The sequence below is a fragment of the Pelobates fuscus genome, chromosome 2 (genome assembly GCF_036172605.1).
Source record: "Pelobates fuscus isolate aPelFus1 chromosome 2, aPelFus1.pri, whole genome shotgun sequence".
Lineage (NCBI taxonomy): Eukaryota > Metazoa > Chordata > Amphibia > Anura > Pelobatidae > Pelobates > Pelobates fuscus.
Genome location: NC_086318.1, coordinates 262479052 through 262504654, shown reverse-complemented (window position 1 = coordinate 262504654; position 25603 = coordinate 262479052). Strand labels below are relative to the sequence as shown.

The 25603-nt window shown below is 40.0% G+C and overlaps 1 protein-coding gene across 1 annotated transcript in view; it reads left to right on the top strand.

Annotated features, from left to right (window-relative positions):
• Positions 1–8314, top strand: part of LOC134586288 (centromere protein J-like) — a 132672-nt gene extending 124358 nt beyond the window's left edge. The window contains exons 17-19 of the mRNA XM_063441773.1: positions 959–1043; positions 2999–3119; positions 8007–8314. Coding sequence (XP_063297843.1) covers positions 959–1043; positions 2999–3119; positions 8007–8196 — 396 coding nt within the window. The 3' untranslated portion in view covers positions 8197–8314. The remainder of the gene's footprint in view (positions 1–958; positions 1044–2998; positions 3120–8006) is intronic.
• The last annotated feature ends 17289 nt before the right edge of the window (positions 8315–25603 follow it).

Below are 25603 nucleotides of genomic sequence, written 5' to 3'. Positions count from 1 at the left end.
TACACATTCTCACTGACAGACATACACTCTCTCACTGACACAAACTCTTTTACAGACACACACTCACTAACAGACATACTAACACTCAACAACAGACACACACACTCTCACTAACAGACATACTAACACTCACCAACAGACACACACACTAGCACACACACTCTCACTAACACACACACACTCTCACTATCAGACACAAATTAACAGACACACACTAACACTCTCACTAACACACACACACACACTCTCACTAACAGACATACTAACACTTACCAACAGGCACACACACTTTCACAGACACTCTCACTAACAGACACACACTGTCACTGTCAGACATAAACTAACAGACACACACACTCTCACTACCACACACACTCTCATTATCAGACACACACTAACACTCTCACTAACAGACACACTTACAAACACACCCACTAACACACAATATTTTTTTCAGCTCCCTCGCGCGCCTCTTAGTGATGCTGGAGTGACATCACTCCGGCTCCGACATCACTGCTGTGCACGCGAGGCAGCTGAGCAAGGGAGAGTTCAGAGTGCTCCCCCGCCGCCCGCCTCCCACATCAGCCCATGCCAGCCTCAGAGGGGGGCCCAGAGGTGGCCAGCTCCTGTGCCCCCCAGGACAAGAGGCTGGCACGGCATTTGCCAGGGCATTTGAGGGGCTCCTTTTTTTGCCGCCCCCCCAAAATTGCCGCCCAGGGCAAATGCCTTTTCAGCCTCGCGGTAAATATACCACTGCTCGGCAGTATGCAGAATTATTTTTCAGTAACACACTTTATATCTATTTCTGTATTCTTTTTTTATTATCCATATTTCAACTATCCCCTCTAGTGTTTGTGTTTAATTTACAGTCTTCTTCAGTATTCCTAATTTGTTTCTTACATTGTATAATTTGTTTTTAAAGGCAATAAATTAATATAAATTGTATCTATCTTCTAAGGTATATTATTATGCAGATGCGCAAACAACTCATACAACATATCCCAATGGCTTGGAGGTATTACAGTTTCCAAATAAACAGATGGGTAAGTATATCTGCAGATTGCTAAAATAACAGAACATATAGTACAAATTGTAAAAAAAAAATGAGTAATATTGGATTATTACGTTTTTGCATGCTATTAGATATATTCCATTTCCCCTAATGTTTCCTTTTCCCCTCTGCCTCTGCCGTTCTTTCATTTCATATAATGAAAGGAAGACAGAGGCAGAGGGGGGAAAAAGGAAACATACTAGGGGAAATTAAATATATCTAAAAACAAGATATATATATATATATAGATAGATAGATAGAATTTGTATCTCGTTATACCCCTTTTTTTTTTTTTTTTTTTTAATAAATAACCTCAAAAACAAATAAAAAGGACTTTCTAATGAAAATAGTGCTGCATTTATTGAAGTAGGCTTCGTGCAAAAACGAACAGATCACCATTTCAGTCCTTCACCGGGTTGATCAGTTTGTTTTTAATATTAGTTGGGTAAATCGAAAGCTAAAATTCCCAATAATATACAACTAATATCAAAAACAAACTGATCAACGTTTCAGTGCTTCACTGGGTTGATCAGTTTGTTTTTTATATTAGTTGGGTAAATCGAAAGCTAAAATTCCCAATAATATACAACTAATATCAAAAACAAACTGATCAACGTTTCAGTGCTTCACTGGGTTGATCAGTTTGTTTTTGATATTAGATATGTTGGGTAAATCAAAGCTAAAATTGCCAATTAATTAATTCACCCACTCTTGTGCCTTGAGTGCAGTTGTGTTAGAGACACAAAATTATGATCACAAAATAAATATACTAGTTTCTGGAAGGTATTTTTTTAGATGGCATATCATGTAGACAAAGATGTCTGAAGAAGCACATACTACTAGAGTTTGGTTAGTAAATATAAATAAATTTTAAAAAGACACATTTTAAATCCCCCGTTCTGTTCAATATGTTAAACTTTGTGTCACAATAAATCAAATATGTAAATCAAATAGTACAAATCTCCACATGATCCATTCTGTTTATAGGTTTTAAACCTATAGAGTGTGGAAATATCCAAGGGGGGAAAAGGATTTATTTATGTACTGTCTTTATAATTTATTATTAAAGGAAAAAGAGGGACTTTTGACCTTGAGTATCTCTTTAAAGAGACACTGTAAGTACCCAGACCACTTCAGCTTAATGAAGTGGTCTTAGTACAGAACCCCTGCTGGTTTGTTCCTGGATTATAAAACATTGCTGTTTCAGAGATACTGCAGTGTTTACATTGCAGGGCTAACCACACTCCAGTGGCTGTCTCCCTGCCAGCCTCAAGATGGTGCTTCCTCGTCCAGAACTTAATGCGTGAAGACGATGAATGCCCTATCTGTACAATGCAGGCAGTGCCGTTGTTAGCGTGTCTGCATTGTACTGTATTATCTCCTATGTGAGTTGTGAAAGGAAGGTGGGATAGAAGATATGCATCTCTAAATTACACTACTAAATAGGACTGTTTATACGTCCCCTTTACCTATCATAAAATCTTTTTACAGTTTTCAGTTTCAGAGAAATATGTACTAACATTAGGATATTGAACTGAATTTTACACTGCCATTTAATTTTGAAAACACACTCAAAATATGCCAGAAACCCTGGTCACTGTGTGAGCCACATGTAGATCTTAACATTGAGTTTTGTACAATTAATGTTGAGGGTATGATCTGTGTGCACTCCACTTCCTGTTTCTTCTCACTCACCTACCCATCTAGAGTGTAACACGACATTGTCTTTTTTTTTCCTTGTGCCGATTGTACCCATAGACAGTACTAAAGATTGCACTGAAGATTGCAATAGCGCTTCACAAATAAAGTATAATACTAATATGCTTTTAAATCAACTGTTATCTCATCCACCACAGCATTGTTTGTATTTCTAGAGTATGCTGATTGTAGCACAGCAATATTTATCCTCTGGTTTTTCATGAACTGTGACATTTGTTTTTGTTTTAGAGAAACACCATCCTGATGGCACTAAAGAAATCGTGTTTCCTGATCGGACAATAAAACTCCTTTTTAGAGATGGCCGGGAGGAAACCACTTTCCCCGATGGAACTATAGTAAAGTTAGAAAAGTTAGTGTTATTGTATTTTTATTTAAAATATTAATTTACTTTCTGTATTTTGTAACTTTGAACTTTAATGCATTTTGGTCTCATTTGTATACTGTATATTGTTTTGCATGTTTAGATCTTTATAGTTCTTGCACAAAATAAATTAAATAAATGTTTTGCAGAATGCTGCACTATAAGGCTGCCTGCTTCTACGCCCCCTTGTGCAGAAAGACTTCCTTATCAAAGATATGCACACAGTCTTAGCCCCAACAGTACTGAGTGAGCTGTTTTTAACTGACAACAGGGCTGCAGACAGAGAAACTACAAATAGTGAAATCCTTACAATATGCCTTCCTGAGTGTCCCCTCATTCTAATGCAGGTTGCTTTATAGTTCAGCTCATTCAGTACTGTCAGTGGCTGAGCTATGTACCTACCTTTTTAATAAGGAAGTCTTTTTTTCTGGAGTGAGGGCATGTGACCAAAGAGGCGGGCTTATGGTGCAACACGTGTATTTATTTTATGCAAAAACTATGAATATTTTGCATGCAAATAATAATAATACAGCATACTAATTAGGTCAAAACCTATCAAATGCATTAAAGTAGTATTGGTGCCTGGAGTGTCTCTTTAAGTTAAAATAAACTCAGATTTTATGGAGATTCAGTGCTGAACAAGTGTTTAAGTTCATTAACCGTTCATTTACAGATTCATAGTTTGTTTGCTCATTTAGATATTTAAACTAGCATTCTCTTATTTATATGTAGTCTTTTTGAACTAGTAAATTTGTCTCCTTTTGACCTCATATATTGCTAAGTTTGTTGACAATCAGATAGTTTTGTTAATGGGAAATATAGACTTATTTTCTTACTGTATGGAATGATGGATGATTCAAAGCAGTGTCATCTTCTTATGTTAACAACATTTACTTATTGTACTAGCAAATACTTAGATACATGTTATGAGAAAGCCTTACGGAACAATTGGGGACTTGTATGCCATGGGTTTGCCATATAGTACCATATACATGACATTCATAAAGCCATCATTGCATTGTACCTCATAAACACCTATATATTTGTTTCCATCTTGCAGGAGGTAATGAGAAGTAAAAACAAGAAAGACAGAATAAAACTATATATATATACACAATATTTTAGAGTGCCTCAATCTCAATTAGGTTTGTCAGAGGCACCCCTGGATGGATGAGGTGACCTGCTTTGGTATATTATGCATCATCCTCCAAATACAAAAAACAGTATAGTACAATAGCACACAACTGTAAAGTACCTTTTAGGTGATAATATGCAAACTCAAACAATAGAAAGCACCAAGAGTGCTGCTGTTCCCAGGGCCGGCACATCCTATAGGGCAATAAAGCGGCCACCTAGGGTGCTTCTTAAAGGGGGCACCCCTAAACAGCGCCCCTCTATGTGGGATACATTCTATATTGCGTGCCACAGGTGAAGGCACTGGGCGCCAGGAAGCACTTACATAGCTGCAGACTAGCGCTCGGTACCTCCAACCTCAGCCCGCAAAGATCAGAGAGCCGCCCCCCCTACACACCTCTCATGCCGGCAACACATGGGTGCATCACATGATGGCTAAAAGAGTATCAAGACAACCAGGCCTGGACTGGGACCTCCATGAGAGACTATTTGAAATGAAGGCAAGTGGGGGACTTCATGGTGTGTGTGTTTGTGTCAGCTTGTCTCAGTTAGTATGTTTGTGTGTGCTTGGGTCTGTCTGTGTGTGTTTGTCTGCTTAGGTCAGTGTGTGTGTGCCTTCTTGGGTCTGTGTATGTGTCTGCTGGGGTTAGTGTTTGTGTGTGTGTGTGTATCAGTATTTTGTATGTGTCTGCTTGGGTCAGGGTGTGTGTGTCTGCTTGCGTCATTGTTTGTGTCTTCTTGGATCTGTGTGTGTCTGGATCTGTGTGCGTCTGGATCAGTGTGCGCCTGGATCAGTGTGTGTCTGGCTTAGTGTGTGTGTCTGGCTTAGTGTGTGTGTGTCTGCTTGGGTCTGTGTGTGTGTCTGCTTGGGTCTGTGTGTGTGTCTGCTTGGGTCTGTGTGTGTGTCTGCTTGGGTCTGTGTGTGTGTCTGCTTGGGTCAGTGTTTGTGTCTGGATCTGTGTGTGTGTGCTTGGATTAGTGTGTTTGTCTGGTTTGATCTGTGTGTGCCTGGATCAGTTTGTGTGCCTGCTTGGGTCTGTGTGTGTGTGTGTCTCACTATGCGTGAGTCATTGAATTTGTGGGTGCATGGTCACGGATTGTGATTGTGTGGACCATTGAGTGTGAGTGAGTGTGTGTGTATACAGTTGCAAGAAAAAGTATGTGAACCCTTTGGAATGATATGGATTTCTGCACAAATTGGTCATAAAATGTGATCTGATCATCATCTAAGTCACAACAATAGACAATCACAGTCTGCTTAAACTAATAACACACAAAGAATGAAACGTTGCCATGTTTTTATTGAACACCATGAAAACATTCACAGTGCAGGTGGAAAAAGTATGTGAACCCTTGGATTTAATAACTGGTTGAACCTCCTTTGGCAGCAATAACTTCAACCAAACATTTCCTGTAGTTGCAGATCAGACGTGCACAATGGTCAGGAGTAATTCTTGACCATTCCTCTTTACAGAACTGTTTCAGTTCAGCAATATTCTTGGGATGTCTGGTGTGAATCACTTTCTTGAGGTCATGCCACAGCATCTCAATCGGGTTGAGGTCAGGACCCTGACTGAGCCACTTCAGAAGACGTATTTTCTTCTGTTTAAGCCATTCTGTTGTTGATTTACTTCTATGCTTTGGATCATTGTCCTGTTGCAACACCCATCTTCTGTTGAGCTTCAGCTGGTAGACAGATGGCCTTAAGTTCTCCTGCAAAATGTCTTGATAAACTTGGGAATTCATTTTTCCTTTGATGATAGCAATCCGTCCAGGCCCTGACGCAGCAAAGCAGCCCCAAACCATGATGCCCCCACCACCATACTTCACAGTTGGGATGAGGTTTTGATGTTGGTGTGCTGTGCCTCTTTTTCGCCACACATAGTGTTGTGTATTTCTACCAAACAACTCAACTTTGGTTTCATCTGTCCACAGAACTGCTGTGTTTGCTGTTTGCAAACTGTAAACATGCAGCAATGTTTTGTTTGGACAACAGTGGCTTCCTCTTTGGTATCCTCCCATGTTTTACGTATTGTAGATTCGCTAACAGGGATGTTAGCATTTTCCAGTGACTTTTGTAAGTCTTTAGCTGACACTCTATGATTCTTCTTCACCTCATTGAGCAGTCTGCGCTGTGCTCTTGCAGTCATCTTTACAGGATGGCCACTCCAAGGGAGGGTAGCAGCAGTCCTGAACTTTCTCCATTTATAGACAATTTGTCTTACCGTGGACTGATGAACAGCAAGGATTTTGGAGATACTTTTATAACCCTTTCCAGCTTCATGCAAGTCAACAATTCTTAATCGTAGGTCTTCTGAGAGCTCTTTTGTGCGAGGCATCATTCACATCAGGCAATGCTTCTTCTGAAAAGCAAACCCAGAACTGGTGTGTGTGTTTTTATAGGGCAGGGCAGCTGTAACCAACACCTCCAATCTCATCTCATTGATTGGACTCCAGTTGGCTGACATCTCACTCCAATTAGCTCTTGGAGATGTCATTAGTCTAGGGGTTCACATACTTTTTCCACCTGCACTGTGAATGTTTACATGGTGTGTTAAATAAAAACATGGCAACATTTCATTCTTTGTGTGTTATTAGTTTAAGCAGACTGTGATTGTCTATTGTTGTGACTTAGATGATGACCAGATCACATTTTATGACCAATTTGTTCAGAAATCCATGTCGTTCCAAAGGGTTCACATACTTTTTCTTGCAACTGTATGTATGTAGTATCAGTGATTGTATTTGGGGAAAAATAAATCAATACTTTTAAAGGAACACTATAATGTTAGGAATATAAACCTGTATTCCGAATAGTATAGTGTCTCTGTCCCTACATAGATTCAAGCCCCCCCACCATAAAAAATTATTTTAAAGGGGGTCGGTTACTTACATTTATCAAGCACCGACTACCTCTGCACTGCTTGCCTCCTTACCTCGCTCAATTTACTGATGGGACAACGCTGGTCCAATCCTGTGTTCCTCATACAGGAGCATTGGGGACTTCATGCGCATAAGTGGCAATCGCTATGCACTTTCAATGCTTGATATAGCTAAACATGGCATTGTAGCGGAGTTGTGTCTCTAGTGGCTGTCAGTGAGACAACGGCTAGAGGCTTGTTTAACCCTTCAAGGTAAGGCAATGTTTTATCTTGTTGGTTTAAGACCGCTGTGGAGTGAATGGGGGCGGCAAAATCTTTTTTGCTTAGGACGGCAAAAATTCTTGCACTGGCCCTGGCTGTTCCATACCAAGACAATGGTGATCGGTTTCTCTGTAAATGCATTCCAGTAGCTGGCTTAACCATTATTTAACCTTCTTTTGTCTTGCTAGCTAGTAATTCCCTGAATTCGGCAGAAATCACCAATTAAAAAGTGTAAAACATGTATTTAAAATACAATAACCCTAGTACTGTAAAATAAAGCTAAGCTGCATAGCAGTAACACATGGCCTACAATGGGCTGCAAGGTTTTTAAAGGTGGTATTTTGTAAATTTCTGCTGGCCAGGGCTTAATTTTCACTTGTCATTAGCTAGAGTCAAGTAGAAATTTTAAATATATTTTAAATAAATGAAATAAAAAAAAACTGGCACTTGGATTGTTCATGTGTCATCGTGTCCATGAAGGGATTAGTAGAAATATTTTAGAAACTATTATGCTGTTTTGTGTATTTACTTTTGGGACTGTGGGGAATGATATTTTGCACAGAATTAAGATTTTCACTACCTATACATATATTTACAGGAATGGTCAGAAAACAGTTACATTCCACAATGGGCAAAAAGAGATTCACACTGCACAGTTTAAAAGGCGAGAATATCCTGATGGTACTATAAAAACGGTATATTCAAATGGTCGTCAGGAAACAAAATACTCCTCAGGACGTGTTCGGATAAAGGATCAACAAGGAAATATTATTCTTGATAAAAAATGAATTTCAGTTGGATAATCCGTTCAAAAGAATAAGCGCACACAGCACCCTATGAAAAGTGCCACCTATTTGCTTTTAGAAAGAGGGCAGATAACAAATAATTATTTTAAATTGTAGATTACAGAAGAAGAGAACTTTTTGTTTCTTTTGTTTGTTTTTTATATAAATATATATATATAAATTTCTGTAAAATATTTAATGCTAATCCTTATATATGTGTATGTTTTATATTTATGTAAAAGTATTCTTTACACTAAGAATATTAGCAGGAATGCACATTAATACAAATCTTTTCTGGGAAGAAAGTATACCCTTTAAAGTGGCACTAATATCGGGGCTTGACAGATTTTCCTAGACCCTAGGAGCCAGGGCCAGACAGACTACAGTTAAATAGGGAAATATTTTTAAACGTTAAAATAAGTGTTAATATATTTTAAAGAAGTATTTTATTTTACATCTAGGATAATTGTTACGGTTAGACTTAGTTTTGACCCTAATCATAACTGAACTCACCCACCCCTTTCCATTGGTCTCAGTTTCCTCTTATTCTCTCTATTACTATATTTTCCATACTTTCCCATATCTATCTTTTTGCTACTACTTTCACCAACACTCTCTAGTAGTTATGGTGCCAGGAGTAGCCTGACTCCCACCTGTATATGTTGCCAAATAGTTTTAAAACTGTGGCCCGCTGTGTGCCTCTCTCTGCCTTCACTACAGCCTTCAAAGAGACAGAAGCTCTTTCTCTGAACTAAGTTTTGCAAAGCAGGGTTTAGCTCATTCGCTGAGAGTGACACTCTCCACCTATGAGCGAGCCCTGCCTGCAAAAAGGAGGCGCGGCACCCAATGGATACCATGTAAAAGGTCAAACCATTCTACGCCAGTTTGACTACTTACATTTGGAGAGGGCAGGGCACACTTGGCACCATAACCACAACAGCACAATGTAGTAGTTATGGTGCTTGGTGTATTACAGTCTCCCTCACGTTTGCCTAACTTTGTGCACTAGATGGTCACTGCTGGCCCTGCTTAATAGAGAAAATGGCAGTCGTTACTCTTATTAAACCATTTTTCCACAGGAAACCATGGTCTGAACCCTCACATGAACTAGAAGAACAGAGCTCCGGTTCTTCCAAAATAATGAACCTTACAATGGAAGGATATAACTAGAAGAATGGCCTAGAAAAACCCTACAGTTACATATAAACTATAGTGAACTTTTTGGTACATTAATGTTAAAAATGTTGACAATAATAAATGAAAAACACAATTTAGAAAAAGTTGTGAAATACTTGAATGACATTCTAGTACTAAGCTACTTGTTTCTGGAAACCTATCCTACTGTCAGAGGAGGACTGGCAATGGGGGCATAAGGCCCCTGGCCAATAGTATAGGTAGTTTGTGTGCTGCTGCCTCACATCACTAAATATGTTTTGTTACTACTGAGTATTAGTATAGTATTAAATATTTACTATAAAACTAAGAGAGGGAGTTGAGTGTGATGAGATACTGTGCTAGCGTGGATTCACATTTTCCCTCTTATCTAAATGTAGTCACCCCTCCTGTGCCACCTATCAAGTATAATGAAGTCTCGGTGTTTATGTAGGATATTTACTATACTTGTTTAATTATTATTACTCTTTTTTTTTTTTTTTTCAATATTTTTGGTTTAAGGTGTTTTTGATTTATAATGATTTTTCACTTTAATGCACTAATGACTGTGGATGGGGAACAATCACTTCCAAGGTTTTTCAATATTATATTAACTATTTAACAAAAGTGAATTTGTTAGTTGTGAAAAATGAAATATACAAACCCACAACTCGTTATTCTTTTGATCTGTATTTGCTGTCTGGGTGTAGTTTTGCCAAGGCAGGCTTAAATTCTAAGCAGATATGGTGTCCCGTGTAGTGAATTTGTCAGACCTTGATGAGAGGCAGAAACTGAATTTAATTTTACCGATTTTATGAGAAATATCTCCACAATTACTATTTTATAATGGGTGTAATTTTGTGACTAACATGTTTTCTCTGTAAATCATTTTGTACTGTTTTGTAATCATGTAAACTTTAATTTTGTGTTTGCAATACAAAAAGCATTGTTTTTTATTTTCACATTGAAGCAAATTCTTCTTTTTTATTATTTTTATGGATACCTACATATAATATTTAAGGCCAATTGCAATTAAGTGTTCAAGAAAAAAATAATAATAAAACAAGTAAATAATTATGTTGTCATGTTGAAATTGCTAGACTTAAAAAAGAAAAAAATATATATATCACCATGAACAAGTACTAGCATGAAAGGGCAAACATCTTCACATACCATAACCAAAGAACGGTGAAGATTATGCCCAGAAATGTTGGACCAACTTACAGTGTATGTAGTCAGGAGTTCCTTAGAGCCTGTTTGTGAGGATTGACAGCCTTAGAATAGTATATTTTTTGTCACATCGGAGTACCCAGAGATTTAGCTAGCTTGTTCTAGTTAACTTTAAGCAGAAGTAGGTTCTGAGAAAAGTTAAGTTTTATGGAGATAGGATAAGGCAACTAAATCCTCGCCATGCAGCAACGTAAATAAAGAAAAAAAATGCATCCTTAGGTTTTTCCTGGGTGATCCTTAAGTGATCAATATTTGGATGGGCAGACCTAAGTTTTATAAATACAACAGCACGGAAGTTATTTTTTGTTCACATGTGCCCTACAGTTTTAAAGTGAACTTGCAAGTGGCCAACCTTGTTTGCCACAACCTCTAATTCTTTAAAGTTCACCTTCAGCAATTGACTTCTAATTATCCCTTTGTGGATTCTCCTCATGATCATCAAAAAACTAGAAAGCTTGAATTTTATTGTCCTTGTTTTGTCACATAAGTAATGTGTAAGTGGGTGGTAATTCAATAATATCTAGTAATTTAAACATATGCATTTTACATTCCATCCACTAAATATGTGTGTTCTTTGTATGTACACATCATTTAAATAAACTGGCATTAAAAGCATTTAACCGCTTACCACTTGTGGGTTGTTGTTTTTTTTTTCTTTTATCTCAACCTATATGTTTCTGGGTTGTTTCATCTTAAAACACTGCCATACAGAGAGATGTAGGTTTCCCTGCTTGGCTGTAATCACACCCCCAACTCTTCAGACCAGAAGTAGGCTACCAAAATAAAAACCGTGAACCAAGCTACATTTAAACTGATAGGGTGAACTATCAGTTTAAATGTAGCTTGGTTCACGGTTTTTATCTTGGTATGCTATTACTACTTTTTATTTTATGGGGAATTTCACAAACCACCTTTGTCCCACTACTGTATAGACCACATATTTGTATTCTACTACTATTCCAATGTACACCCTATCGGTATACCTTTGCAAGGACTGTAAGGTCAAATAACGAACATGCCCTAATTTGTACATGCCTCTTTGCTTACCTACTACGGGCAGAATTTGGTAAAGTGACACTATTTGTGTCACCTTTTTCAGAAAGATTCAAAAACATTGATGCTATCTCTAAACCTAACCGCACCTCTAATTCTTCCTCTAACTATAACCCAAATCCTATTGCTAACCGTAAGCCCAGCGTAAAGGGATGATGTCAGAAGAGGGATTTTCCAACTAACACAGTACAGAGCACTCTGTGAGTGACCGCTACGGTATGATTACATTGTGTGAGAGAGATCTCCTTCTCACGCTACAGCTCCTGCATGCTGTCCCTGCCAATCTCCATTTGAGCTCTGCACATCATTCATCTGTCAAACTAAGGTCACTCATTGTGTCCCAACCAGGGGTCAAGTCCTGGGGGGAAAAGTGTGGGAACTCACCCGAGATCCCTCCCCCCCCCCAAAGATACACTTGTATGGATAGACGCGCGCACGCACACACACACACATACTGATGACATTCATGCGCACACACTCTGACAGGCTCACACACAAATACACTCACAGACAAATACACACACACTCACAGACACCCAGACAAACACACTCACAGAAAAACACTCACAGACAAAGACACATACACACACTCACAAACACACACATACACTTCCATACACTCACAGACAAACACTTCCAGACACACACACTTCCAGACACACACACTCACAGACAAACACACTAACAGCCACACACACACATAAGCTCACACTCACAGACACACACACTCCCAGAGAAAGATACATACACTCATAGACAAAGACACATACACACACTCACAGACACACACTTCCAGACAAACTCTTCCAGACACACACACTAACAGCCACACACACACATAAGCTCACACTCACAGACACACACACACTCCCAGAGAAAGATACATACACTCACAGACAAAGACACATACACACACTCACACTTGCATACACTAACAGACAAACACACACACTTCAAAAACACACACTCACAGACAAACACACTAACAGCCACACACACACACTCCCAGACACACACTCACAAACAAAGATACATACACTCACAGACAAAGACATACACACACAAACACACTCAGACACACACACACACACTCACAGACAAACAAACACACTAACAGACACACACACATAAACTCACACTCCCAGACACACACACACAAACACTCCCAGACACACACACACACACATACACTCACAAACATACATTTTTACAAAATGCTTAAATGTCCACCCAGCCTCCCTACCTGGAGAGCTGGCGTGGACTTGTCCCTGGGGTCCAGTGGGGCTAAAGCCCGGCGGGCGGCTGTGGTGGTTGATACACGCGGCGAGGCAGCTGCTGGTCTGTCTCATCTGCTCCCTTGCGGGCTGGGACGTCATATTCCGGCTTCTGTAGACAGCGCGCGAGGGAGCAGAGGAGACAGACCAGCAGCTGCCTCGCCGCGTGTATCAGCCACCACAGCCGCCCGCCGGGCTTTAGCCCCACTGAACCCCATAACAGGGGGAACATGGGGGTTTCTGTAGGAGCAACGGGAACGGCGTTCCCGCTGTAAAAAAAAGTGCAGGAACGCCGTTCCCACGCGTTCCTGCAGGACTCGAGCCCTGCACACACTCATTCATTGACAGAGAGACACACACAAACACACTGACAGACACACACTAATAGTCACACACACACTAAATGACAAACAGACTCTCATTGATTTGACAGACACTTACAAACATACACTAACAGAAGCACATACACGCAAACATGCACTAACAGAAGCACATACACACACATGTGCATACACTAACAGAAGCACATACACTCATACGCACACACACATGCATACACTAACAGAAGCACATACACTCATACACACACACGTACATACGCTAACAGATGTAAATACACTCATACATACACACACACTGACACAAACACACACATACACTAACAGACATAAACTAACAGACATACACACACATACATAGACTAACAGACATACACACCCACACACTAACAGGCATACACTAACAGACACATACATACACTAACATACACTAACAGACACACACATACACTAACAGACATACACATACACTAACAGACATACACTTACAGACATAAACTAACAGACATACACACACATCCACTAGCAGACATACACACACATACATACACATACACTAACAGACATACACACACATACACTAACAGACATACACACATACACTAACAGACATACACACACATACACTAACAGACATACACACATACACTAGCAGACATACACACACACATACATACACATACACTAACAGACATACACACACATACACACACATACACTAACAGACATACACACATACACTAGCAGACATACACACACACATACATACACATACACTAACAGACATACACACATACACTAACAGACATACACACACACACTAACAGACATACACACACACATACACTGACATACATATATAAAAATTACTAAAATTAACATTTCCCACCCACCCAGCCTCCCTACCTTTTAGGAAAGCTGGCATGGATGGGTCCCTGGGGTCCAGTGGGGCTGCAGTGAGGCGGGCTGCTCTCTCCCTGTCATGGGGGGCCACCTGATTGCCCCCCTCCTCCCCCCCCCCCCGGCGGGCGGCTCTCTCCCTGTCACACGCGGCGAGGGAGCTGTGTCCTCTCTGCTCCCTCTCGCCGCGTGGGTTGTCTGCTGATGCAGGGAGCCGGAATATGACGTCATATTCCGGCTCCCTGCATCAGAAAACGGCACGCGGCGAGAGGGAGCAGAGAGGACACAGTTCCCTCGCCGCGTGTGACAGGGAGAGAGGCTGAGCCGCCCGCCGGGGGGAGGGGGGAGAGTCAGGTGGCCCCCCCATGACAGGGGGAACACAGGGAATTTGGGGGCGGCATTTTTTGCCGCCCCCTGAGTGCCTGCAGGGGGAACGGCGTTCCTCCTGTGAAAAAAGTGCAGGAACGCCGTTCCCACGCGTTCCTGCAGGACTCGAGCCCTGGTCCCAACTGACATGTGGGGCTCCCTGGTACCAGCAGGAATCTAGCCGTGCTGGAACCTTTAAACGCATAGTGGCTTTAACACCCTGTACCATCATTTGGTCCTTAATGGGTTAACGCTTAGAAGACTAAGCTTCAGTTGGCTTGTTTGTACTTGAAGACCGATACAATTTTAGCATTTTTGCTATATGTTTGTTCAACTGCTATTTTTTTTTTCATTTATTGCTTCAACACAATTTTTTAAAAGAACAAACTGACTTTAATTTGATGCAGCATATAAATATCTAAATTATTTATTATAAGAAAAAGAAATACAAGAAATGCATACATTTTTTTATTTTTTTGGCATAAGTAATGTGTGCATAATTAGTGCAGCTTAAAGGGATACGCTGTGTTGGACCGCCTGGTACCCCAATTGGGTACCTCCGCCAAGCACGCTACCTAGCTAGCACCGGGACACCAGCAAAAGTCCAGTCCCTAACCGCCGCATTCCTTAAGTGTTCCTATTTTTTGCAAGTGTGTTGTCCTTACCTGGATATCTGTATATTCATCTTGTGACTATATCATATGCTGTTTGCATTACTCAATATTCCTGCTCTTATATTCAGCTTTTGTGTGCTGCCAATGTGGGAAAGCCCAGGACCAGAATTAACCCTATGAAGGCCTTGATCTCAGGATTATTTCACCTGACATTTAAGACATTTTACTTGGAGTTTGCGGTATCGTCTGTGGGTGTGTGGCTTCATACCACACCCACATATTTTTGTTATATTGTGTCTAATTAAACAGCAGTTAATTCCCCGCTGCTATTTGATCCTGCACCTAAGTCAACTTTCAAGGAGGGATTATCTTCTAAATGTTGCATTATGAAAATAACGACAATTTTTCTGCAATATGTAATCAAATCCCAGAATAGACAAAATTTGCAATACATTGTTGAATACGTTTGTAATTCAGCTTGCCTCAACTGGAAAGGGATTATTATCTAAATGTCGCTTCATGGAAATCATAACGACTATATTCTTCTGCAATGTGATATACAATTCTAAAATACACATAATTTATAACAAATATTTGAATAAATCTAAAATCTATCAAAAAGGTTATTTTTTTTTCCTCAATTGAAAAGGGACTATTATCTAAATGTCGATTTATGGAAATTTTAGTGATCACTTTTCTGCAATGTGATTTATAGTCGCAGAAACCACAGAATTTGTAGCAAATTGTTGTCAAACTTTTTTTTTTCCCAAGTGCACCAGAAGAAACTCTTTCAATTTTATTGAGTTTAGGATGCAGCAGATTTAAAGTTTGGCAGAAGGGGGAGACCCAGAAAACCCAGCCACCTTTTTTTGATATTAAATGTATTAGACAACAGAAAATTTTAACTATGTTCCAGGAGGGATCCTCAAGACATGGTAATTCCAAAAATGACAGTTCAATGAGAACATTACAAAAACAACTTGAAAAGTTGAATCTGAAAACGATCAAAACATTCTTGGAAATTACCAACCTTAAAAAATATTGTGAAGTGGAGACTACGGAAAATTCCCACTTATAATCAAGTGTCCGAGAATTTGAAAGCTAAATGGAACAACTCACTTTTGAAATGTTCGTTGGAATTGATGGGGCACCTAATTAAGTTTAATGAAGAAAAAACTCAGGGAATAAACCAGCAAATCTCAGAATTAAACGAACAGTTGGAACACAAAATGGCTATTACATTGTTCACACAATGGGACTCCAAAATGAAAACATAATATAACAAGATTGAGGATGAAATTATCGATGGGAAAAGCAATACATTTTGAGAGATAAAGAAGATTGACGACAGAGCTTACACATGGCAGGTGAATCCACATAACTCTAGCTGGGATAATTCCAGAAGAAAACACTCCATCCTTAAGAAAACACACCATCACCCTGAACGGAGAGTCTCGTTTTCAAGTAATGAAACCATTAATAATTCTAATCCTAGATCTGATATTTCTGCTATCTCTAGTCTCTCAAGTCAATCGGAAACCTACAAAAAAAAAATAATATAGAAGGAGGGACATATCTCCTGCAAACCGCATCAGCACCAATGAGGAGGACCACACTGGCAAGCCTTTAAAAAGGGAGGAAGAAAACAAGGAGAGGTGGAGGTCATAAAGGAATATCATCTCAGAGGAGACAAGACAGGAAGATCGTCATCTTGGAGGAGAATGTAACTAATGTTCTCAATCTGTCATCTAAAATTTTAACTAAGACAGAAGAAGAGTTACTTTCAAGGGGTTTATCGTTTGTTCCAAGTACAGACTTTAATTTATTCAACATGCTCTTGGATGTCAACAAGTTCATACAGTAAATCTTTAATAAGGGAACAGATTTTGAATCTGAAGATGTCCTTAGTAGCTGTGAAAGAAATCTCAGCACGGATGATTAAATGGAATCTTCTAGTACAGTTCTCCCCACTGTTAATCTCAATTTCCAAGATATTTGGTTAGTTGCAGATCTGGAGGAACTGGAACAGGAAAATCAATTCATTTTATCAATGAGATCATGTGGAGGTTCAAATTTAAACCCCCCCTCAACTTTTAATCCACTCTCAAGTAGGGGTGTGGAAGAGAATTTTATTCCAAAAATTGATAAAGATCTCATGGATCTATACAAAAAAGTAAACCTAAGAAGGGTATGGACAGACAGAGATTTAAATCTAATTTATCTAAGCAGGAAAGATTTACTCTCAAATCATTACAATGTTACACATCAGTGGTCATCAAGTAGTCTGATAAGGAGGGGAACATTGTGGTCATGGATGCTGAAATGAATCCGGTCAAAGCCATTTTTTTACCATCTCCCGATCCATAAATCTAGGATAGATCCACCTGGCTGTCCCATCATATCGGGGATCTGATCTTTGGGAGAGGGCCTTTTGGAATGGTTAGATTTCCAACTACAATCTTTAATTAAGGGAGCCAAAGGTTTTCTTCAAGATTCCAGAGATGTTCTAATCCAACTGGAATAAATAGGATGGAAGGATTCCTTTAGATGGCTCAGCATGGAGTTCATTGTACTCATGCATACCGCACCAGAAAGGCCTCAGTTTGCACTCATGCATAATTATTTCGTGTTTGATGGAACCTTTTTTCTCCAAAGACGTGGCACTGCCATGGGGACGAAATTTGCCCCTTCTTCTACCGCGTATATGATTATTTGGGAGCTGTACCATGTCTTTGGGGAGAATAACGTGTTCAGATCCAATATTATATGCTATGGAAGGTACATTGACGACCTTCTTTTCATTTGGGAAGGGGGAGAGGAGGAATGTTCCCAGTTTGCACTTAGCCTAAATAATCCAGAGTGGAATCTATATTTTACCATACAACAATTTAAAATTGATTCCCTTGATCTTAGCTTGGAAGGCAGCTCTATCTTTAAGACAATTATAACAGCAGGTTTTAGAAAGAAAACAGCGGGTAATTCCATTCTTAGGACAGATTGTTGTCATCCACCACATACGTTCGATGTGATCCTCTTAGGATAATTCCTCAGGCTTCACCGGAATTGTTCAACAGATGATACATTTCAATTTCAGGCTAAAGAACAGGATGACGGGCTACATAACAGGGGATACACAGATTGACAAATAAAGAAAGGCTGGAGAACAGCATTAGCTAGAAGCGAAGCACACTATGGAAACCTAAATATAGGGATACCTCTAATTTAACATCTCTCCCATTTAAAAATATGGAAAGTCTCCTGAAAAATTAAGATTTTAGAAAAAAGACATAAAATGGTAAGTTTTATTTTTTCTTTACAGGCACTTAGTTGTTTTATTCCCCCTCACTATTTTTAAGGTGAGGGGTAGGTTGGGGTTTAATAATTTGTTTTTGGTGGGGGTGGTGACTAGGGGCTTGGGGACCCCTAGTCACCTTGAGGGGCGTGGACACTTTCATTTATGGCCCCTACCTGCCGACAATAGGCCCCCCCTCATTAATTTTATGGCCCCCACCCGCCGCTCAGGGGTGGGGCCCAGGGGGGAAGACAATAGGTCCCCCCTTATTATTTATGGCCCCCACCTGCCCCTCAGGGGCGGGAGCTGGGGGGAGGACAATAGGTCCCCCATTCTCATTTAGGGCCCTACCTGGCGCTCAGGGGTTAGGGCCAGGGGGAGGACAATAGGCCCCCCCTCATTGATTTTATGGCCCCCACCTGCCGCTCAGGGGTGGGGGAAATGGGAAGGACAATTGGGGGATTTTTTATTTTTTTTTACAGTGAGCAGGCCACAGGCCAATTTAGGTCTTTCAGCCTTTTGGTAGATAGCTCCCTAATACTGTGGGGAAATAGGGAGTTATCTACTAAGTGGCTGCAAGATGCAGACGAATAGGATCGGAGTTTCATTCATTCAAATTAAATTCCGATCCGAACAAAGTGCCGAATTGCGTTACAACTGTTCTCATTCTGTTAGGACGCAATTCAGCAGTTTTGTTGGCGTTCTGTCTAAATGACAGGACGTTCGGGAAAAGTGAAAGGAAGCATTGTGGAAACACTGAGGAAATGTGAGAATTATGGGACAAATGGGACAAAGACCACCGGAAATGTAGCACACTTTGCTCGTCTGCTGGTCAGAGATGGTCAGGCGTAGGAAACCTCCATAAGACAAGGAGTCCCTACTTTGTCTTATGTTTTAAATAAAACTAGAGCAGACAGGAAGAAATGAAAAACAGATCCTTAGAGAGGGAGAGAAGAGGAATCGATTAAAGAAAGGTAAGTTCGTCATGACCGTGCCGTTATAACTGTCTTTTTAGTGGAGAATTGATTTTGAGTAAGATTATATTTTAAATTAGAAACACCCCTATATATAATCTTTGTTTTTTTTCTGGGAGGATTGAATTAAGTGCTTTGTCACTTTTTAAAATTGGCCAGTATTTATTAATGACTCTTTTCAGTTGTTCACTTTGACAATTAAAATCACAAATAAAAGATATGGTATTTTCATTTGTGCCTTGATGTTTTTCTTTATACCTTATCAAGGTTTCTCTATCTTGTGTGTCGACTTCTTGAAGAGCTTTTGTTAGCAATTTGTTATCATCGCCTTTTTCGCTAAAATCATTCATTATTTTCTGTGCTTGTTCATAAAATTTGGTGTTGTCAGTACAGTTCCTTTTTATTCTCAACAGTTGGGCTTTAGAGGCTTTTAAAAGCCATGGGGAGTAGTGGCAGCTTTTGCCTTGAATATAACTGTTTACATCGACCTTTTTAAAATAGGTACTGGTTTTAATTTCGTTCCCTTCTATATCAATATTAAGATCTAAAAAGTTAACAGAACTATTGCTAAAAGTGTAATCTGATGCCCAGTCATTGTCTCAAAGATAATTTTAAAAAGTCATAAGGGATAATGCGTCACCCTTCCAAATGAAAAAAATATCGTCTCTATAGCCGCGATAGGTCATCAGATTTGCATCCCACCCGTGATGTTCAAAAAAATGTATGTGTTCCCACAGGGACATAAACAGGTTACCGTAGCTGGGTGCGAATCTGGTGCCCATCACCGTGCCACATATTTAAAGGTAGAAAGTGTTGTTGTGCCAAAATAATTATTGGTTAAAATCACTTCTAATAAAAAATAAATTAAGGGGCAATGGGAATCTGTCTTAGATATTTACAAAATGTCTTGTTGCTTCACAGCCTCTGTCATGAGCAATTATTGTATACAATGAACTGACATCGGCTGTGACTAAAATATAATCTTTCCATTTAATATCCTTTAAAACCTGTAAAATATTAAGAGTGTCTTTCATATAGCTCGGACAGTTTTGTTCCCCTCGGTTGTAAGCAGTTATCAGTATACTGAGATAACGTACTGGAAATGGATCCTATGCCGGAAATTATAGTGTGTCCTGGTGGCTTATCGAAATTTTTGTGAATTTTGGGAAGATAATTTCCATTTTGTAGATTGCTATGACCCTCCCCCCCCTACTACTAGTTTAAAATCTCCTCCAACCTTCCAGCCATCTTATCCCCCAGTACTGGAGCTCCTCTCCCGCTTAGGTGCAACCCATCACTGCTATAAAGGTTGTACCAAAGCGCAAAGTCAGCCCAGTGCTCTAAAAACCCAACACCCTCCTTCCTGCACCAAGACTTCAGCCACGCATTGACCTCTCTAATCTCCCACTGCCTTTCCATTGTAGCACGTGGCACAGATAATATCTCAGAGAATACAACCTTGGAGGTCCTTTTCTTAAGTTTGCTACCTTATTCCCTGAAATCATTCTTTAGGACCTTCCATCTTCCTCTTACTTTGTCATTGATACCAACATGGACCATGACCGCTGGGTCATCCTCAGCTCCTCCCAATAATCCATCCACTCTGTCAGCAACATGCCGGACCTGAGCACCCAGGAGACAGCAAACTGTCCGGTTGAGCCGATCAGAGCGGCAGATTGCCCTATCTACTCTCCTAATGATAGAGTCCCCTACCACCACAACCTGTCTAGCCTTTCTTACATTTTCATCTCCACCCATACTAGAGGGTCTGTTCCCTCTGCTGTTAGAAGTAACAGCTTCCGCTAATGCAGCTACTCCTGAGCTGAAATTAGTTCCATAGCGGTCATGGCTAAGTACTGCTGAGGACCATTCGTGGATTTCTTCATGCAAACTGCCTCCAGGGAGCTAGAATTCGGTTTAGTTCCAAAGAGAGGAAAGTGCCGAACCAGGGGCACAGAGGCAAAGCTGCTTGGGGAGGTGTCACAAACGTAGGTAATTGGCCCAGCCGAGACAGTGGGGAAAGTGTGGAAGTGAAAGGTTTAATGACACCAAACCCCTAGTTACTAGTTGCTAGTCCCAGAAACCACTAAATTGACCCCTGCAATCCCTTCTACACTAACACCCTAGTACACACTTTACTGCCACCACCAAGACTTTATATCCGGGCATGTTAGGTTACCCAACACACAGTAGAATTATAGGGTCACAACCTTACTTTACTGATCAGACATATATAATTAACTCTTTTGGTAATGTGTTTACTTGAGCTTTCCTCAGAAGAGTGAGTTCATAGAGAACAAAAACACAAGCTGATTAAGTAAACATTTAATCCAACAAAAAAGATTCACAGTGCTGTGCACAAAACTACGGAAATAAATTACACAGAAACACAGGTAACAAATTTCAAAACAGTCCATAAAATAAAATAGGAGAAAACACAAGAAATCCTTACATATATTTACCCCAAATATATCATTCTTGTTGGAGATTCAGATGTTACAGATCTCCAAGTACTTGATGAAAAAAGAAATAGTCCAACATCCTCATTATATATCTCAAACTAGTTGTTTCTAAGTGGCCAGACTCCATATTTTATTAAATGATGTTGTCCTTTAGATAACCAAAAGTCAGACCTTACGCACCAATACCTTTTACGATGCCCTATGTCCAGCACTGGTGATGGTTATCTAGTAGTTTTATGGCTTAGTCCTGGTGTTAGATCAAAGCCTTCAATAAATGCTATCCCAACTCGTACACAAACAACACAAATCAACTTCTACTTTGGCATGACAGGAGGCAGGGCAGGTTAATTACTGAACAGGGTCTTTGGATATGGCCCATAGTCCTTGGGCAGGTGGCTAGCTAGCAGATGTAACCGCTAGTACCCCTATTTACCACTATAACGTCTTAAAACATAGAATTTAGCAGGGCTAACCATACAGATATCTTAGCTAAAATATTATGTAGTCGGTATAGAGTTTCTCTATTTATAATACATAAATAATTGAGAATACAATAAAAATAGGAGTTGGAAGCAATAACTTTTGTCTTATTAAAATAGTTTATTGAATATAAATGAATACAGATATATAAACGTAATAATCCATTAATATATCATAAAGCAGAGTATATAGAATTAAATAAATATATGTTTGCAATATATATATATATATATATATATATATATATATATATATATATATATATATATATATATATATATATATAGTGTATTAGTAGAACATACCCTCCTGATTATACAGGTAATTTCTCAGTATGTATCACCTCCAGAGTCGGTCAGTAAGTCTCTACCTAGCATTGGTCATGCATGTATATATATATATATATATATATATATATATATATATAGTATAGCATTTCTAATTACTACTGGTAATGTATGGGTTAATTCATTTTAGGGTTAAAAGCCGTTCATATTTAAAAATAAAAGGAAAACATCCTTATCAGTCTATTGTCATAACCTAGAGATATTTAATCTTTATTTTGACTACAAGTTAGGTTGACATAGGCAAAGCTCCTCCAGGAGCGTGTGGCATAGTCTTGTTTGCCAAATATCTAACCCCCTCCCCTCCAAGGGAAGACTAACCAGGTACCAGTCTTCATCGAGAAGCCCACCCCAAAACACCCAGCTAAACTGGTAGCCTCCTGCTCCATGCTCTTTCCTTCCAGTTCCACATTGCTTTATGGGTAACGTCATTCAACCCCAGTGTCTCCTGATAACAGGCACCGACCGTCTACCCTCCCTGTAACTCGACTATCTCTGACTATCTCCACTCCCAGTGATGCCTGCTGCAGCTGGGGAGTGAGGTCTGCGCCACTCCCTGGAACACACTCTGCCACTGGGGAGTGAGACTGACCGTCTCCCCTCCCTGTAACACATACTGCTGCTGGGGACTGAGACCGACTATCTCCACTCCCAGTGATGCCTGCTGTTGCTGGGGAGTGAGACCGACCATCTCCACTCCCGGGAACTCCTGCTGCTGTTCGGGAGAGGGACCAATCATCTCCTCTCCCTGTAACTCCGGCTGCCGCTGGCGAGAGAGACCGGTTGTCTCCTCTTCCTGCATTGTACACTGGGAAGCAGCGCCTTTTGGGTGTCCTCAAACTCCTATGGTGGTGAGTCAGTATGGAAAATATGAAGACCGAAAACAGAATATAGTGTAGTATCACCGACATGAATACCATTTTCCCATAATAATCATACGCCAATAATCCACAGGTTAAAGTTTTGCCGGTATCGCATAATAACCCACATATGAGCCAAAGCTTAATGCTAGGGTAAGACTGATTTTAATGGAGAACAGACATCAAATTTATACAGTCAGCAGACTCCTCCTCTGAACCTGGGAGATAATTGAGTCAGAGAATGTCCTAAACTCAATTATCTCCATGTACAGAAAAAGGTACAATTTTACACAACAAAAGTACCCCCAGAATACATGGGGATCCAACAAATGGGTATCCTGGGTATCCTGGATCTGGGAGAACAATATATCCGAAAATCACCCAGATCTGTTCGGTAGTTTGTGAGCGGCACCGCAGGGAAGATTTGACTGATCTGCCACGAGATCGAAGCCCAGAAATAGTTCCATGGAAAGTGTGGCAAGAGCAGGTCTCTGTTCGTGGCGTTTTGCACGAAAACCACATAAGATAAAGTCAAGCTGGTTCGTGGAGAATGCTCCCTGTGTTCGGTATTCTGGAACTCCCGAACGCCGTTTGTCTAGGTGAAGGAGAACGAGAACGTAGAGTAGATCCATAGAGACTGGTGTTCATGAGAGTACCTGGCCGAAATGAGTTCCAGGCACTCGACGACCAGGTTCCACTGACAGCGTTCGGGAGACAAGATAGCCGCCATCCATTGTCCCAACCACGTGTATTTGTATCCACGAAATGGTGTCCACCCAGTGGAGCATTCTATTAATGAAGTACTCTGTGGTTTTCATACAAGATACATAACATTCCATGTTCTAATTGATCTCTGGGGTGATCTCTGTTTAGAAACCGAACAAAATATTGAACAAAACTGGTCAAAACATGATGGCAAATGAAGGTAAATAGCCGAACAGTGATGGGGTATTCCTTCACATGCCACTTACAATTTTCTGGAGCTTATGTTCAGCTCCAGATATATATGCGCCTGGGAGATATGATACCTGTGGATGTCACTCAGCTTATTTCCTTGTAGATGGTAGGTCAGGGTCAATCGTCAGAGTGTTCAAATTGCAAATTGCAGTGTCACAGATATTCACCAAATACATAAAATGAGAATAAAAACAGAAAAATAGTGCTCTCTGTTTTGTTATTAAAAAATAAAAGGAAGTATACTCACAAAAGAAACATTAGGGTTTTGCTCAATCCTGTGTAGTGTAGGTGATTTCCTCCCCACCAAGGAGGTAGAAAGTGTGGCTCCTCTGGATAAAAAGGGCAGGGACCTATTGTCTTCTCTCTAAGTGACTAGTGGTCCCCAAGCCCCTAGTCACCCCCTCCCCCCGAATAAAATAAAACCTTGCCTACCCCAATCGCCCTTATTATAGTGAGGGGGAGCAATAAACCAGAAACCTGAACATACCATTAGATGTCTTCTTTTTTGTAAAATCTTATTTTTTAGGGCTGCAGTTTTTTTTAAGTTCCCCCATTTTTGGTGTCGGTGGGTCTTCGTTCTTCGTAATTTCCATTCGCTCATTCGTCTTTCTAACTTATGAACTAATAGCCAAAATTCCTTTCCGAACCTCTTTGTCAGCCTAGGGCCAATAAATATGTCAAAGAGAAGCCTAACTAAGTGGCTCTTCCTATGTGAGTGAGACCAGTATTACAGTTTTAAAGTTTTTACTGTGACGTTATTACCCTATGTGTTTTTTCTTTCCATCTGTGTTTTCTTTCCATCTGTGTTTTATCTCCAGATTGTGATCAAGTTTGGGTAATATTATTATTGTACTTTTTATTCTCATCTGTATTTTAACTGTCAGTTGTATTTATTTAGTGGTTTCTGTGGCTCCACTAAGGTGATTGTAGCACCACTATCTCTTTTTAGGATTTTTTTCACCATTATATTTTATTGTTATTTACTGTTATTGGCCATTGTTAGTGGTGAATTCTTCCTCAACATGTCTATTGGTCAGGTTGGTTAAGGTCAGGTTGGCTTAAAGATTTGGAGACTAAATTCTCAGGTGAAACCATAAACAAAAGTGGAAACCTT